This window comes from Tympanuchus pallidicinctus, unplaced genomic scaffold (assembly GCF_026119805.1).
Source record: "Tympanuchus pallidicinctus isolate F22 unplaced genomic scaffold, pur_lepc_1.0 scaffold2, whole genome shotgun sequence".
In the NCBI taxonomy this organism is placed as follows: Eukaryota; Metazoa; Chordata; class Aves; order Galliformes; family Phasianidae; genus Tympanuchus; species Tympanuchus pallidicinctus.
Genome location: NW_026294721.1, coordinates 33,654,638 through 33,672,264, shown reverse-complemented (window position 1 = coordinate 33,672,264; position 17,627 = coordinate 33,654,638). Strand labels below are relative to the sequence as shown.

The 17,627-nt window shown below is 39.0% G+C and overlaps 1 protein-coding gene across 19 annotated transcripts in view; it reads left to right on the top strand.

Moving 5' to 3' along the window:
- The window catches only part of CAMK2D (calcium/calmodulin dependent protein kinase II delta), a 162,871-nt gene that overhangs the window by 47,109 nt on the left and 98,135 nt on the right, over window positions 1-17,627 (top strand). For all 19 annotated transcript variants that reach the window (XM_052681549.1, XM_052681541.1, XM_052681532.1 and 16 more), the window contains exon 3: window positions 17,386-17,445. In XM_052681549.1, the coding sequence (XP_052537509.1) occupies window positions 17,386-17,445 (60 nt within the window). The remainder of the gene's footprint in view (window positions 1-17,385; window positions 17,446-17,627) is intronic.

Here is a 17,627-nt window from a genome sequence, read left to right as displayed (position 1 = left end):
ATTGAAAAACAAAAACTAAATTTCCTTCCCCTCAGATTAAAATTTTTTCAAATATTTTTTTCTAGAAGAAGTACTAAGAATTACTGCACATCAGAAGGAATTACTTTCCTTCAGCAATCTAGTGACAAAAATAATGCAGCTAATCTCAGAGAATATTATGATTTTTACTGCTTTAAAATCAAACCACTGCTTAGAGTTGGGGTCTGCGGAACAGAAAAATATTTATTTGCAAAATCTAAACTAAGTTACCTTCACATACTAAACTAAACTAGAATAGTTAGTTAGCTATGCTTCCTGTAACTGTAGCCACAAAACTGGCTTACATACATGAAGATCCACAGTGCTATCTCGCTTTGAAATGTTGTTACAGGTATGCTTAGGAACTTGAGAATTAATCAGAAGCAGCACTTAATATTAAAAATAGCAAAATATTCCAAGATGCAGATGTGAAAAAATTGGGATTCACTGCTCTGTGTTCTATTATAAGAAATAGTATAAAAACTGAAGGTGTGTGATTGAGGATGCCATCAAAATTTTAGTCATCTATCTGTTCAGAGTTTATAAATGCTCTTAGAGTTGATGAGTTGCAGTATTCCTTTCTAAGGTTAGGTCTGTAGGGCTGGAGTTTAGCAAGGCTTTCAGGTATGTGTACTTGAAAGAACACATCCCTCTCCAGCAAAGTACTTGAGGGCAAGCACGTATTTTAGTGCTTGTTAACCTGTGGGGTTGACACCTGAAGTTCCAGTCATCTCATACATAATCTGTTCAGAAGCATAGTAAGGAGGAGATTTTGGTTGATAGGTGTATTCATGTTTCCCTCTTAAGGCAAATGTAGGTCTTCCATGAAAGTGTGAGGTGGTAGAAGATGCAGACCTGAGCAGATCAGAATAAAAGAGGTGACACAGTACAGAGGTGACGAAACATTCTAAGAAAGATCAGGTGAATATTGGTTGACAAGCAATTGTAGATATCTTGGTGATCAACCTGTATTTAGTGCCTTTCTGTTTACATTTGCATACAGCATGTCACTCAATTTCAGTGGATGCACTGTTTTATATATATGCACTTTCTATATATATTGTCTTTAGGTATAAAAATAAAATATAAAGGCTTACTTCCTCATACTGATGAGAGTGTTTAACTCAGAAAGAGGCAAAATACGTATAAAGGAAAATAGCTTAATGTTCTCTATGGACTGTTGTTACAAGTTGTTTCTGCCAGTATGACTTGATGGGAAGTTTTTTCAAACTTCTGATACTCTACTTGCATTTCTACATTTCTTCTCTTGGAAGGAGAGGAGTGAGTGGGTTGCCAGCTGGCTGTTTATATCCTAATTTACTGTAAATTTAGAAGGGAAAAAAAACATTAGGATTTATTGGCCTGAAGTCAGCACCACGTGAGTGCTTGCTTTTAACAAGAGTTTAAAGATTTCAAGCAGTTAAGTAGAATCGACTCTGAGTTAATAACATCCTTCTCTTTGGCCTCCTTTTTAAAACAAATTATATACCAATAAAGTTACATCTTTTGGCTAAGTGCTTTTTTTATTAACGCTACATGTTCTTGCAATCCCTTTGTGGTCTTGCTTTAAAGAAAATCTTATGCTCTTCAGTGTTAGCAGTGGTACTGAAATCAGAAGAAACAAAGGAATACCCTGCACTTTTTCTATGAGTCATACTTCAGCATCAATCTCTTTGACAAATATTTTGATAAAATGCCCTGGAAACACTTGCCATCTGTCTGTGTAGTCCACGCTTTATAGGTAGCAATGAAATCTGACTATCTATCAAATTTGTACACACTGGGAACACTAAAATATTAAAAAAGAGAGTGGGTGGGAAGTGGAAGAAAGCCCTACAGGAACATTAGACAACTGAAAACTGCTATTGTTGGCAGCCTTCACAGCTGAGCACAAATATGCCTTTTGTTTTCCTTATGCCCTGAGGTAGAATTGTGAAAATCAACAGGTGTGGCTTTTGTTTTTTTTACAAAGCATCTTGGATTAATATGTTTAGCTTTTCCTTGACATTTAGAAGCCTGATTGGTATATGAACGTAGCCACAGAAATAACTGGAGGCATTTTCTGTGCCCTAATTTCTGGTTTGCTGATGCTTTTCACCAATGGCCTAATTAAAGATTTGTCTCTGCTATTGTTACTGTATGCTCTTATCCATGATGGACTTGGGTATCCATGGGAAAGATGTCTTCATAACTATGAACACCTGGTAGTGCTTCTGTCAGGAACGTTAGGAGGGGCGAATCAGTTCCCTACTCTTGGTGTCTGCAATCATCTGTTATAACAATGTTGCACTTTCTTAGTTAAAAATACTAGGAAGAGGGTAAGCAAAGGCTGTTTCATGTTTCCTCAAAAGCAGGCAGCAAATGCAAAGGCGTTCAGTTAGAAGTAGTGCTTTTGGGAATGGAAAGGCTGTATTCCTTAGCATTTACTTTCTCTATGAAGGTAGCATACACTCTGTAATGCAAAATTTAATGGTCTACATGATGGTACTGCTGTAAGTATGGGTTGTTTTTGTTTTTTATAATAGGCTAGAAATGACTATTGCAAAATGTTAAAGGTGCAAAGTACTATTAAATTATCTTTAATAAGAACCAACTCAGTTAGGAACTTGGCAATATTGTTGGTCCCCACTACTGAATTCATCTTAGATAAACAATCAGTTCTAAGAAATAGAACTGGACTGCTTCTAGAGCCTAAATACTTCCTCAAAGAGGTTTTTTTAAAAATGTATTTGATGCAGTTAAACTGTGTATAAACCACATTCCTGGATTTAAGGCAAGGCACTGTTGCAACACCATTCCTATTACATGGTATACATTTAAACCACAAATATTTACGTTCCGCAGCACCTAGAGTATTTTATTGTTCTCTGTTTTGTTGGAGAAGGTGACCAAGTCAAGGTGGTGGGAGGGGAAGTTGTATTACTTTGTTAACCTGGGTCTTTCCCTACTGAATTAGAAAGAGTTGATTGGTTTGTATGACTGCCAGGGAAGAATAATCTTTGTGTCAGTGGCTGCTGTTTCAGGCATTGCATTTGACACCATTTTTATAGTGCTGAATTACACACTTTCTTTGACTCTACTGTAGTTAAACGAGAATAATTCAGGTCTAACTGCCTGACCACTTTTAGGGCTAATCAAATTTTAAAGCGTATAACTGAGGGCGTTGTCCAGATGATGGGCATAGGGCATCAGCTGCCTCACTTGGAAGACTGTTCCATTTTTTGACCACCATCACTTTAAAGAAATTTTGCTAAATATTTGGTCTGAGCCTCCTTTGGCATTGCAAGGCTTAACACCCTTTTTATACTGTGAAGAATAAAACTGCATACAATACTTAAGGTGTTGCCACACCAATGCTGAATGCAGTGGGGGGCTCACAGCTCTTTACTCCCTGACAATGCTGCGTTTAATGCATTTCTTTTCTGTAATTTTTTTTTGTTGTTGTTGTTCTCATTTTTTGGCCTAGAAGTCTACACATATGGATGTTTGGGCCTCAGGATGTATGCCAGTCTTTCATAGCTATTCTCCTATGACTGTCAATATGGAGAGTACATTGATGATCAGAGGGCTGGAGCACCTCTCTTAGGGAGAGAGGTTGAGGGAACTGGGCTTGTTTAGCTTGGAGAACAGAAGGCTCTGGGGAGACCTTATTGTGGCCTTCCAGAACTTGAAGGAAGTGTGTAAACAGGAGGGGGGGACAGCTGTTTACATGGGTTGGGATATAGAGTTATGAGACAAACCTCCCCGCTTGTTCCCAAGAGCTAGATGGTAGTTAGCAGTGTTGAAAACTCCATATGCTTGTACTCAGCTCCTCCCCGCTGTAAGAAAGTCCCAGAACTGAGCTGCTTTTTGCCAGCAGAGTTATGTGAGCTAGCTTGGCAGGAGGGCAGGTGAGCACCTGGGCTGGCACAAGAGATGAGAGAAGGAACATATGTCAGCTACGGTGGGACTGTTTCTGGTGATAGCTGGAAGCTACATTAGGTTAGTTATCCTGAAAAACATGGAGAGGAATCTCCGTCTTCTGAGAAACAAACAACCTGGCACACCTGCTCTTCTCTCCCAAATGGGGAAGAAGTACAGAACCACAGAATGTACAGAATGGCTGAGGGTTGAAAGGGATACATGGAGGTTGTCTAGTCCAACCTACCTGAATAGGCATTACCATCTTCCTGTAAAAACACAATCAAGGTGAAAGGTGTTGTTTACATCTTACTGGCACAAAGCCCAGACTGAAGTGACCCATTTTATAAGAGAATGCCATAGCTGTCAAAGTTCAGAAGGGAAAAGCTACTTATGTATCCTGTTAAGTGAAAGTGCTCAGGAATAACGAAGTAAGGGTGTCTGAAGGGAAAGGGGCAAAGAGCAGAAAGAGCAGTTCTCCAGTTAGACCTCTTGGTTGATTACTAAAGTACTTGGTTTTGATTTCTGCTCCCAGCATGGTTTCTCTTATTTAAAACTTCATGCTTTCATTACTTTCCAATAAGACAAAAGAAGTTATTTTCAAAGAAGGGTGTGTTCCTTCAGTTAGCTACCCAAGAGGCTAACTCTGATAGTATTTCTGTCTACATCAAAATCCTTCATGTCATGAGGCCCTCTTGTTTTATTTTTCCAGTTTCTCCTTGTCTGGTATGAAAGAAGCTGAAGTTATCACTGTTGTTTCACACAGTCATTCACTTAGCATTAAGTAGGTGTTGGTAGTGCTTTCCTTGAGAGATCTTGACTGTTATCTCCTGATTCTTTATGGCTTAAGGTAACCTAAATTATTTTCTCTGAAAATGGAACTACACTGATTTATACATTCCAAGATTTTACCAATCTCTTTTCTTGAGCAGAATATAGGACTGGGTAAATGTTTTGTACTTCTGTTGAAGATTGTAGTTTTAAACAGGGCTTCTTTAATAGGACATTTTTTTCTGTGAAGATGAGTGAGCAAAATAAAATCTATTTTTATTAAAACAATACCAGTACAAGAAACAACATACAGTTATGTTCTAGTGCATCCAAATGCCAGAATTGTTGTGTTTTTCTTCTGATTTCCATGGAAGACTGTAACGGGACTAAGAGGTTTTGTGGTAGGCTTTAAGATATGCTGCAATGCAATCTGAAGAGAATCTCTCAGGACTTAGAGCACCTTGTTTGCTCTTCATTTAGCTGTCTAAAGAAAAATATCCAAATCTGAAAAATGCATTGTACTGTACTAGGTAAGAAGTAGCTTGTGGAGTATTTCCTAAGAAATACTGAGTGAACTTTGTGAGAAAACTCACATGGAATAATACTATATCCACTTAGTATAGGAGAAAAAAAAAGTGCAAAAGAAGACAAGTGAGAGCAAAGGAAGTAAATATAGAGATCTATTCTTACATGTTTCTCTTTTATATGTTAAGCACAAAGACTTGACTGTCTGTTAGTGACAATCTTTTTTCCTTTTTCATTCTGACAGTACTATTAAAGTGAGAGAAATTGTTTTTAAGTGTGTTGAAATTCATTTGCAAGGATTTATTTATTTTATTTATTTTTTTAACAGATAGTTTCCAGCAGTGTTGTTGTAGTGTAAATGTTTTATGTTAGTCAGTGTCAAAATCTTTCTTAGGATTCTTCAGGAGTTGCTGTCTGGTAGGCAGTTTCTTAGTTATACTGATTGTGGCAGGGCACTCCTTCCACTCTCAGGGAAGTGGCACACCTTATGCTTCTGATATTTGGGAGACGGAGAACTTCTAGTGTTTCAGTTTGACCTCCCCTTTGACATTCATCTTCAGATCAACTGTAATTGAAACTTGGTTGAAAACAGCACAACAGAAATAGATATTTATGTACAGCATTCACAGTTAGAAGCACTTGTAAATATATTCAGTAGAGAAGGAGAGAAACACAGGAAACACGTAGAAGAAATGTGCAGACTTGAAAATTCTTCTTCTTGGGTACCCCACAGAATTAAACTTGTATTTGATTCCTCCTGAAAAAATGAATGTGCTTCACACTTACTCAGACAGTTTTGGATACCTCTCTACCAACTCTAAGGATTTGTTTATTTCTGTGGAAATGAAACTGTCGTCTTCTGGATCTCAGTATCAACTTAACTCCTGGACTCAAAGAACTCTTTCTGCTGTCTCATGGCACAGTGTGTACAGTGGGGAGGTGTCTCCATTCATGTTGTTGGTACTGCTTTGATAAAAGCAGCAAAATGAAGTAAATGCAGCTTATTAGTATTGTGTACATGACACCAGACCTCACCTACCCAGCTCTGGTCAATATTCAAGTTAAGTGTGGAGTGAAAAATCTGTAAATATTGTAACACAGTCATTCATAGCAAGAATGTAACTTTCTGTTATTCTAGTGCATATCTGAGTAAGGTGTGATTTATGAGAAGATCTGGATTGATTTATTAATAAATACTGTTACTGTTATTAAAACATGAAGTAGCAGTTTACCCAATGTTCATATCTAGCAACTATTGGCTATATTATTTGTCATTAGAGCACACTGTTAAATCTGTAAATAAGAGGTGAATGTTAACCCTGCCATAGCACAGTGTGTAATGTAAGGAATCCTTTTACTAGAACATGATCATTTTGTGAATTTTCCTTATGTTTTGCTGCACAGTCTGTAACAGTTTGCATGTGGACAGCTACACTGGCTTGGAGCACTTTGTGCATCTACAAAGCAGAGCCTGTCCTTGCTTTGATGTGCAAGCTGAAAGTGTGGTTAACGCCTGCATTCACTGTGTGATTTTAGTTGGCATGCCATACAATGTGAAATTTTATATCAAAGAAATCATATTAGTTTATAAAGGGAGAGTACTTTTCTTTTTTTTTTTTTTTCAGAAAATAGTACTAATTGAAATATCAGAGTTAGCAATATGAAATTCAGTAGGCAAGAATAATTTGTCATTGAATAAATACAAGGAGTCTACTATTCAGTGGCTTTTACTTCAGAGTTTTCCACTAGATGAACACATATTCAACAATTTGGTTGTTTGCTTTAATTTTTTGAAAAGGCAATTGATAGTAAAATCTTGGTGACAGTGGGAGTCAGGATCTTGTGGATTTAGACTTCAGTTTATTTTCAGTTAATTGCTCTGGCTTGTGCTTTGAGAGTTTTGTTTCACATAATAAATTTTATACTGTTTATTTGTTTTGTTTGTTTGTTTTCTTATTCCTGTTTAATTTACTGTCTGTCCACTGGTGCAGGAAGAACATTTGTATAAAGTTCAGCATGCATGATGTGAGTTACGCTCCAGGCTTCTTTACCCAGGTAGTACCTGCCTGTTCTCTGTGGATTCAGCATGCTCTCAGCTGTAGTTTATGTAGTCATGACCTACGAAAAAGAATATACTAATCAGATTGTTTTAGTTAAATGACCAATGAATTTAGTTAAATGACCAATGAAAATTTTTAGTGACGGTGTCAGTTCAGAAGCCATGGTATAGCAACTAGTAGCAAAGAAACTGTAAACATGCAAACATTTAAAAAGTCAGAGAAGTAATTGCTTTTATTGCACTTGTGTTGTTCCTGAAGAATTGACATAGATTCTATTTGGCACTTTGTAGAAGACAAACACCTCCCCACTTTCTAGCTATGCGGACTCACTCTGTAAATGTACTTTGAGAGAGGGTACAGAACAATGTTTTAAAGTAGTGCTGGTGTGAGACTGGAGATCGAACGACTTATGCCAAATGACCAGTAGTCTCTTGTGTTTCTTTTCCTTGAGGCGGTGGTCGTGTTTCCAACTTTTTCCTAAAACAAACTTAGTTTACTTTGTATTTCAGATCATCTCCCTTTCTGCTCTATATAGGATTGCAATTGGTTAGCTACTATTAAGTTGCATCTGAAATAGATGAGCAGTAAGATGCCATAGTGGTGTATAGGTTTGCTTGGATTTCAAACCTGCTGCAACTGAATTTAAAAATCTTTGCATATAACCTTGGTGGAAGGGCTAGTTTATAGAAGAGCTCTGAGCTAACAGAGCTCTTGCTAAGTTTTAAAATCTTTTTGTGTTTTGAACTTAAGAAATTTAAAATTCCAGTTTGATTTTTGATTTTTTATTTTTTAATTAATAAGATTAGAAAGAAGGTTAAGCTGACAGTTTTTCCCTTGAAACTGGTGTAGGCTTTGACGTTTCACAGAGAATTATGATGATTTAGTTGGCAAGTGATGACTCAAAAACTACACCTCTGGGCAAAAGACTGCTTTTTTTTTTTAAGTGTTGCAAGCTTATGCTAGTACAAGAGTATAGAAATTGTGAACACATGGAGTTGATTCAATTGTTCTTCCTGTTAAAGTTGACTTGAAAATATTGGGAAGTATAAATTATGGAAAAAATAATGAAGTTTCCTTTCATGTTTTTTCCTCTAATTAAAAAAAAAAAAAAAAAAAATTAAACTTTAAGTGCTTACTATTTTAAGGAAATAACTTGCTTTTTATATTTTGCTTTAAATCTGTTATCATAGTTCTTTTAAATATGTGTATCTAATTACAAATAAGGCTTGAGCATTTTAACTCTAAAATTTATTGATGCTATCCTTAATAAATTTTTCTAAGCTCGTCCATTCTTACCAGTTTCAGAGTTGACCTTGACATGCAATAGTTGTGGCTCAAGATAGTTTTATTTAAGGCTTAAAGTATCACATTTCAATTTTTACGTATTTTTAAATGTTATTTTTCAAAGCTAGTATTTTAGGAAATTTGGGACATTTATTGTAGTAGAGTCATAGTAAATGTTTTAAAAGTTCACTACTGTATTTATAAGTGTGACATTATTGTAGAGGAAATAAGCTGAATTTTGCTGTACTTTTATGTTGGGCTTCAAAAAATGTTGAAAACTTTTTAGAAAGAATATTGTATTAAAAATGATATTTTCATTGATATAATTGGAATTAAAACTGGTAGCTTTTTATGTTTTATCTATTTATTAAATAGAAAAAAAACAGATTAAAATAGCATCCCTTTGGGAGAAATGTACAGAAGAACTCCTTTCTAAATAATTGATATTTAAGCATTCCTAAGCTGTATGCTTCTCTGCTTTCAGAGTTTATTTCTCTGGTACAGTTAATTTGTATTACAGGATAGCATTTATTTTTCTAACAAATTGATAATTTGTCTTGTCAACATAACAAGTTAGATTTGCAATGCAGAAACCAAAAAGTGAGCATTTCTCTGAGCAAGAACTTTTACTGTGTTTCTATTATTTTTTTTAATTAATTCTAATTGTAGAGGCCAACATCTTTTTCATTGCAGCTGATTTTTCTTTTTATTGTAGAGAGAATTGCTAGAGCATTAGAAGTCAGTGTTTGCCTTGGTCTCTCCTACTGAATGACTACTTTATTAGTATTTGACTTTGTAAGTCTCCTTCACTTTCACAGTATGGTAATCAATGTGCTTTTATATATTTCACTATTAATGTCATATTTCCTTTTTTTTTTTGCATTTTTTTGCATTTTTTTAAACAGCTCATGAAAGCCATTTTTGGGTTATTTTGATGTTTCTTAAGCATCCCTGGCAAATACAATTTCTCTCATTTTTTAGTGAAGGTTCTGTTTTAAAAGCCACCACATAAAATGCTGCTGACAGCTTATGAGTTAGGGTTAAAGAGAAGAGAAGGCAGGGGAAGGAGAAATTGTAGTGGGAGTCTGCTACAGCCTGCATGATCAGGAAGACTGGGTGAATTAGGCCCTCTGTAAACAGATAGGAGCAACTTCACATTCACAAAATATGGTCCTTGTGGGAGAATTCAACCACCCTAATATCTGTTGAAGGGACAATACAGCAATGCAGCAGAAATCAAAGAGATTCCTGGAATGTGTTGATGATAACTTCCTTTTCCAAATAGTACAGGAATCCATGAGAAAAGGTGCTATGGAGGGACTGGTGAGTAATGTGAATCTCAAGGGCAGCCTTGGCTGTAGTGACCAGAAAATGGTGGAGTTCAAAATCCTCCAGGTGTCAAAGAAGGTGTGCAGCAAGCTTGCTTCTCTGGACTTCAGAAGATCAAATGTTGAACTCTACAGGGAACTGCTTGGCAGGGTGACATGGGAGAAAGCCCTGGAGGGAAAAAAGGAGCCCAAGAAAGCTGGTCGATATTCAAGGACCATCTCCTCCAAGCCCAGAAGCAGTGCATCCTGAGAAAAAGGAAGGCAGGCAAGGGTGTCAGGAGGCCTCCGTGGATCAACACGGAGGATCATGAACTTACTTCGTCGCAAAAAGAAAGTCTATAAGGAGTGGAAGCAGGAATGGGTTATCCAGGAGGACTACAAAGAAGTTGTCTGAGCAGCTAGGGATCAGTTTAGGAAACATAAAGCCCAGACAGAATTAAATCTAACCAGGGACATCACAGAGAACAAGAAGAAATTCTACAGGTACATCAGTGATGAAAAAAAAGTAAGGAAGGATGTGGAAGGAAACTGGAGTCCTAGTCACGAGGGATATGAGAAGGCTGAACTGCTTAATGACTTTGCCTCAGACTTTACCAGCAAGGGCTCTAGCCACGCTGCCCAAGTTGCAGAAAGCAATGGTAAGAACTTGGAGAAGGCAGATCAACCTGCTGTAAGTGAACATCAGGTTCGAGACCATCCAGAGAACCTGAAGGTGCACAGGTCTATGGGACCCAATGAGATCCATCCATAGGTTCTGAGGGAACTGATGATTGAAGTTACCAAGCTGCTGTCGATCACATTTGAAAGGTCATGGCAGTCTGTTGAAGTTCTCACTGATTGGAAAAGGGGAAAAGGGTCCCCCATTTTCAAGAAGGGAAAAATGAAGATCCAGGGAATTTACAGACCAGTCAGCCTTACCTCTTTGCCTGGCAAGACTATGGATCAGATCATTCTGAAGGCTCTATGAAGGCACATGGAAAATAAAGACGAGGTGATTGGTGGTAGCTAACATGGCTTCACCAAGGGCAAGTTGTGCCTGGCAAACTTGGTGGTTGATGGCATTTTATGATGGAGTTGCAGCAGCAGTGGATAAAGGAAGAGTAGTTGACGTCATCTACCTGAACTTGTGCAAAGTATTTGACACTGTCCTGCATGATATCCTGGTCACCAAATTGGATTTGATGGATTGAGCACCTGCTGGATAAGGAAAAGACTGGATGGTTGCTCTCAGAGAGTAGCCGTCGACAGCTCAATGTCCAAGTGGAGACTGGTGAAAGGTGGCATTCCTCAGGGATTGGTGTTGGGACCAGTGTTATTTAATGTCTTTGTATTTGACATGGACATTGGGATTAAGTACACCCTCAGCAAGTTTGCAGATAATACCAAGCTGAGTGGTGCAGTTGAGATGCTAGAGGGAAGGGATGCCATCCAGAGGGACATGGGCAGGCTTGAGGGATGGGCCCTTGCCAACCTCATGAAGTTCAGCAAGGCCATGTGCAAGGCCCTGCATCTGGACTGGGGCAGCCTCCAGCACAGATACAGATTTGTGCAAGGTCCTGCATCTAGGTTGGGGCAATCTCAAGCACAGATAAAAGTTAGGTAGAGAAGGCTTAAGAGCAGTCCTGAGGAGAAGAATTTGGGCGTATCGATTGATGAAAGATTCAACATGAGCTGGCAGTGTGCACTTGCAGCCCAGAAGGCCAACCATATCTTGGGTTGCATCAAGAGAAGCGTGTCCAGCAGATGGAGGGAGGTAATTCTGTCCCTCTCCTCTGCTCTTGTGAGACCCCACCTGGAGTTCTGAGTCCAGATCTGGAGCCTTCAACACAAGAAGGACATAGAGTTGTTGGAGCAGGTCCAGAGGAGAGCCACAAAGATGATCAGAGGGCTGGAGCACCTTCCCTGTGAGGACAGACAGAGAGCTGGGGCTGTTCAGCCCGGGGAGGAGAAGGCTCCTCAGAGAGTATAGCAGTCTTTCAATACCTGAAGGGGGCCTACAGGAAAGCTGGGGAGGGACTTTCTATAAGGATAGGTGGTGAAAGAACGAGGGAAATAGTTTTTAACTGGAAGAGGGTAGGTTCAGACTAGATATTAGGAAGAAATTCTTTACTGGGAGGGTGGTGAGACACTGGTACAGGCTTCCCAGTGAGGTTGTGAATGTCCCCTCCCTGGAAGCATTCCAGGCCAGGCTGGATGAGGCTTTGAGCAGAGTGGTCTAGAAGGAGGTATCCCTGGTATCCCTGCCTATAACAGGGGCATTGGAACTAGATGATCTTAAAAGTTCCTTCCAGTCCAAATCATTCTATGGTTCAGTGATATTCTGTGAAAATTATGTGTTGCAGCAATCTGAGTATCGTTACAAATAGTTTTGTCCTTTTACATTCTTTTACCCTTTTTGTTTCAGGTTCTTTGTTGCTTGAGTTGCCAGCCAGTGTGTTTGAAAACTAATTCTCTGTTCCCCTTGGAAGAGTGCTTTGGCATTTCTCTCATCATATTTCTTCTGCTGTAGTTTGCATAGTGGTGCTACTATCACAAATACATATTTGCTTGTTTGTAATGTAAGAAGATTAGTGGGTACTGATAGCCTTCTTCCTCCTTCTTGAAGTATTATTTGGACTGTCGAGTCTAAATTAAAGTTTGTTGCAGTATTGAATAGATGTAATTTTACAGGACTAAATTAATTGTTTGTCATTGACCTGTCTCTTGACATAATTAGATGTGGTTACTGATGTTTTTATTAAGAATGCCTTAACTGGTTGGTTGAAGTGATTCACCAAAAAAGAAGTGTTCGCTAGTTGAAGACAATTACCTGGAATTAAGTTGTCAAGATCTGTCAGGAGACCAGTCTTAGTATTATCTCTTATATTGTTATTTGATATGATTTGATAGTTTGCTTTCCAAATGCATGTAAAATAGGCCTGTCTGTCTCACTTGACTGAGATTTGTGTGACGTTATCTTTAAGGAGCTGGTTCTGAATGTTTCAGACCCAGCACTGTCTGCCAAGCACCTCTCTGCTGTGAGATACCTGCTGCATCTTTAGCTGGATTTTGATCAATACTCCCACCACTGTTTATGCATTTTCTGCAGGGGCTGTTGATGTTTTACATGAGACACTTCTTGCAGAGGGGGGCTATTGACATCCCGCTTCAGGATCACTGCCGCACACAGTTATGTACCTGCTGCTCCCAACTGCCCTACTGCTGCTGTTTATCTCATCCTGAGTCTGTGCGTCCTGCCTAACAAGCTGTGTGTAGAGCAGCTCTTCTGTAGTACGTAGTCTGAAGACAGAGCACTCTTTAGGAAAGTAAAGCTGCAATTTTATAAGACAGTTTTTTGGCAGTAACACAGGCCACTAGACTCCTTTGCTGTTGCACTATACCGTCCTGTCTCAGCTGTGCTGGCAGAACCATCTGTGTAGCTATTCTGTGAATTTGGCTTTCTCACTCTTGGAGGACCTGCCCTGCATCTATATTTATATTAAATTATCTAAAAGTTGTAGCCCTTAATGCTTGATTTGAAGGAGCAGAGCAGTAACTGTAAGCATGCTTTCCACACAGCCCAGTAACTGCTCATTTGTTAAACATGTCTGCAAGTCTTCCTGTCAGCCCTCAGTTGATTGAGGAAGGAGAACTTTAGGATTGTGAAAGGTCTAGGGGGCAAAACATATGAGGAAAGCTGAGGTCCTGAGTTTCCTTGGCTGAGAGCAGAGGAGGCCGAGGGGAGACATCATGGCAGCTGCAGCTCCTCCCAGGAGCTCTGCTCTCTGAGGACAGTGACAGGGCCAGAGGGATCAGCATGGAGCTGTGTCAGGGGAGGGACAGGCAGGGGTTAGGGAAAGTTCTGCACCAGTGGGCAGTGGACATGGAAGAGACTCACTGGGGCAGTCAGTGATCGTGGCCTGAGCTGCCAGAGTTCAAGGAGCCTTTGGACAGCATTCTCAGACATGGGGTTTGGATTTTGTATGGTCCTACGTGGAGCCAGGGATTGGACATGGTGGTCCCTATGAGTCCCTTCCAACTGAAGATGTTTTATGGTTCTGTAATTGAGCTTGAACAGGAGAAATTATGACTGGAAAGGGGAGAGTGCCGAAGCAATTTATGGAGTAGAGCACCAGCTAAGAGGAGGATTTCAGGATTGCACTGTGGAATGCAGCCAGCTCAGGGGAGGGGCTTTTATAGTGTTTTTTTCTTGTACCTTATTTAACTCTTATCCAGGAGACTCCAATGTCAGACTGGTATCAGAGGGACTATCTGTAATTACTTTGAAAGATAATTTAATGACACTGTTGTAATTTGAGAAAGAACAGATACCATAGTAGATCTTTAAGAGTTGGTTTAAAAAACAAACAAACAAACAAACAAAACCAAACAGATAATTTCTTCATTCATGCTGTAGTGTTTTGATGCCTAATGTTCATTGTAGATTAAGCTTTCTTATTTCTTGAATGCTAGTTACTTAACTTAGAACTTACTGGCGAGAAAGAAAAGTTAAGAATTTCCCCTTTCAATTGTTAAGAGCTCTCAAATATAGTGCAGATAGCTCAGATTGCAGAGATAGCATAACCCAGATTACTTACATGACATCTGAAGTTTGAATTCTCATGGAAGATTGGTCAGTATAACATACTTAGATATCAAATTGGTGTTAGTTAAAATGATAGCAGTACAGACTCATCTTCAGGAACATTTTACAGCTTATTTCTCCTCTAATTTTGAAGAGTTATGAGGCCTGCTCTGAAAGTCTGCTCTTATTTCATTATGTTGGATCGTGACATCAGAAGTGGATGTCGATGGTATGGTAGCAGAGGCTGAACCTTCCAATCAGTATTCCCTTACATTTTGTTATTGTGTGACAGATGGCAGCAGAGGGGCAACTTGACATGGAAGTGTATATAAAACAAAAATTGAATTGGAATTGGAATTGAATGTGGAAAACATTGCATCCACTGACATTCATTGGCACTTGCTGAATGTTTTTGGAGACCAAAGAGTAGATGTGGGCACAGTGAGGTGGTGGGTGGTGTCAGGGGCAGTGGATCACCTCCATTGCTGAAGATTTTTATGAGCATAGTGTGCAGGCTTTTGTTCATTGCTGGCAAAAATGCATAGTAATGGTGGTGACCTATGTTGAAAAAATAGAGTTTTGTAGCTGAGAATTTGCTCTGTCAAATAATGTTATTGTGTTCTTTGTACCTATTATAGTTTTCATAGAAGTAAATAGGAGGCAATACTTTCAGAGGCAACTTTCAGAGCAACTTACTATTTTTAGCTAATGTCATGAAATTGGATCTAAGCTGTTTTTCTGCCTCTTGATAAATGCTTAGTATTCTGAGCTCCCATAGAAGGTATGGGGCTGAAAATGAGAAATCTGTTGGTATATGAGCCAGCAGTGTGCTCTTGCGGCTCGGAGGGCAAATGGTATCCTGGGGTCCATCGAAAGAAGGCCAGCAGGGACAGGGAGGTGATTGTCCCCCTCTTCTCTTGTGAGGCCCCATCTGGAATACTGCATCCAAGTGTGGAGCCCCCAGTACAAAAAAGGCAGGGAGCTGTTGGAGAGGGTACAGAGGAGGGCCACTAGGAAGATTAGGGGACTGGAGCACCTTCCCTATGAGGACAGGCTGAGGGAGTTGGGCTTGTTCAACCTGGAAAAAAGAAGGCTACAGGGTGACCTCACTGCAGCCTTTCAGTACCTAAAGGGAGCCTACAAACAGGAGGGGAATCAACTCTTTGAAAGGGTGGATAACAGAAGGACAAGGGGAAATGGTTTTAAGTTGAGGGGGGGAAGATTTAGGTTGGATGTCAGGGGGAAGTTCTTTACTCTGAGAGTGGTGAGGTGCTGGAACAGGCTGCCCAGAGAGGTTGTGGATACCCTGTCCTTGGAGATGTTCAAGGCCAGGTTGGATGGGGCCCTGGGCAGCCTGGTCTAGTATTAAATGGGGAGGTTGATGGCCCTGCATGTGGCAGGGGGTTGGAGATTCTTGATCCTTGAGGTCCCTTCCAACCCTGGCCATTCTGTGATTCTGTGATCTGTGATTACAGAACTAAGTAGTAGGCAATAGCTGACTAGTTTAATTATACTCAAATTTTGTATTTAATTACCTGAGTTACCTCTAGCTGGCATCTAGAGAGACTGTTGCTGATGATGAAATAAGGAAATAAATATCTGAATTGGTCCTGCCAAACACTTATATGTAAGACCCTAAAATACGGCTTCAGTCTTTTTTCCATTCTGCTGTGTGTGTCGGTTTTGGATCGTGGCATTAAAGACGGTAACAAAATGAACCAATGTCAATAAGATACAAAAATGAATCAGAATTAGAAAGCATTATGTGTTTACTGCCCATAGCATTTTGAAAACAAGGATTGTGTCCTCATATGTAACGTTGATATTATTGGTGTAGTTTTGATAGTATTTTACAGATAGTATTTTGATAGTATTGGCCGTTCTCTTTGTACAGGTACAAATACTAAAATGAAATATTTTCTCATACCATACTTAAATCATTTCAGGCAAGTTCTGATCAGTAGTTCCTCTGTAGCCTGTCATTCTGTCATAATTCTCTATCCATATTGCCCAAAGAAACCTTTTTGTATATTCGATTGTGTTACAAACTATAGATTCATTTGCATGTGTTTAATCTTTACTGTCTGACAATAGATACTGTAATATACCCAAAAACCTCCAGGTATTTCCAGTGTAAACAATTACACACCTTCCAAGCTCTCATTTATTGTATAAAACAAGTACTGTATTACTCTGTTAACCTGTTGTGGAAATGCTAAGACGTAGCCTGAACCAGAGTTGAGCATCTAGTGGGAAGGCAGGGCCAACAATCTAATCAAAACGAAGCTAAACATATACAGTGGTATATTGCCTCTTACTGTTTTTAGGCATTGGTGGCATGAGGAAAGTTCAAACCTGCAGCCTATTGCTTCTGCTCAAAGGCTGCAAAGAATTAAATGGCAGCAGGGTGGGAGGGATGAAGAGATGATATACCTGGACACAAGTGTTTAGTATATTTTCAGGTTAATGAACAAACCACTTTCTACAGAAATTTCCAATAACAAATTGCATTGCAGTGAGAAAGTGTTGGAGGAATGCTGGCATGCCGTTGGGGTGATTGCCATGTGTTGAACAGTGTACCTGGTATTATTATTAAAAGAGTTAACAGATAGAAATTAAGATAGTACTAGAGATGCGGATTGTCTTTATTTGGTTAATGCTATAACATGGTTTATTGCCTGATAATTATAGGTCAAGCCATGAATATTTCCATTACATTGCCAGTTTGATTTTTCTACTGGAGCAATGCCTGCAGTAGTCCATCAAAGAAGAGGTTAGATGCAGTAACCTGATGCAGTATTGCAAACAGTGTAAACTCTTAATGGATCTAAATAAAGAAAGTATTTTTTAAAGACTTTTTTTCTTCATAAAGCAAATGTGCTGTATTATGTTCAACTTACACTAAAAGGAAATACTGTGCTTTCCTTTGTTGCAGATCACCAGAAACTGGAAAGAGAAGCTAGAATCTGTCGTCTCTTGAAGCATCCTAATATCGGTAGGAACTTTTAATTGCTTTATACGGTAGATAAGAGTTTTGAAAATTGAGGAAAAACACAAAATAACATACAAATAGCAGCTCAGAGAAGTGAAATGGAAATATCTTCAGGCAAGACTCTTTCTTTATACTCTGGTGCTCCTATGTAGTTCTTCTATGAGATATCATATCCCAACAGATCA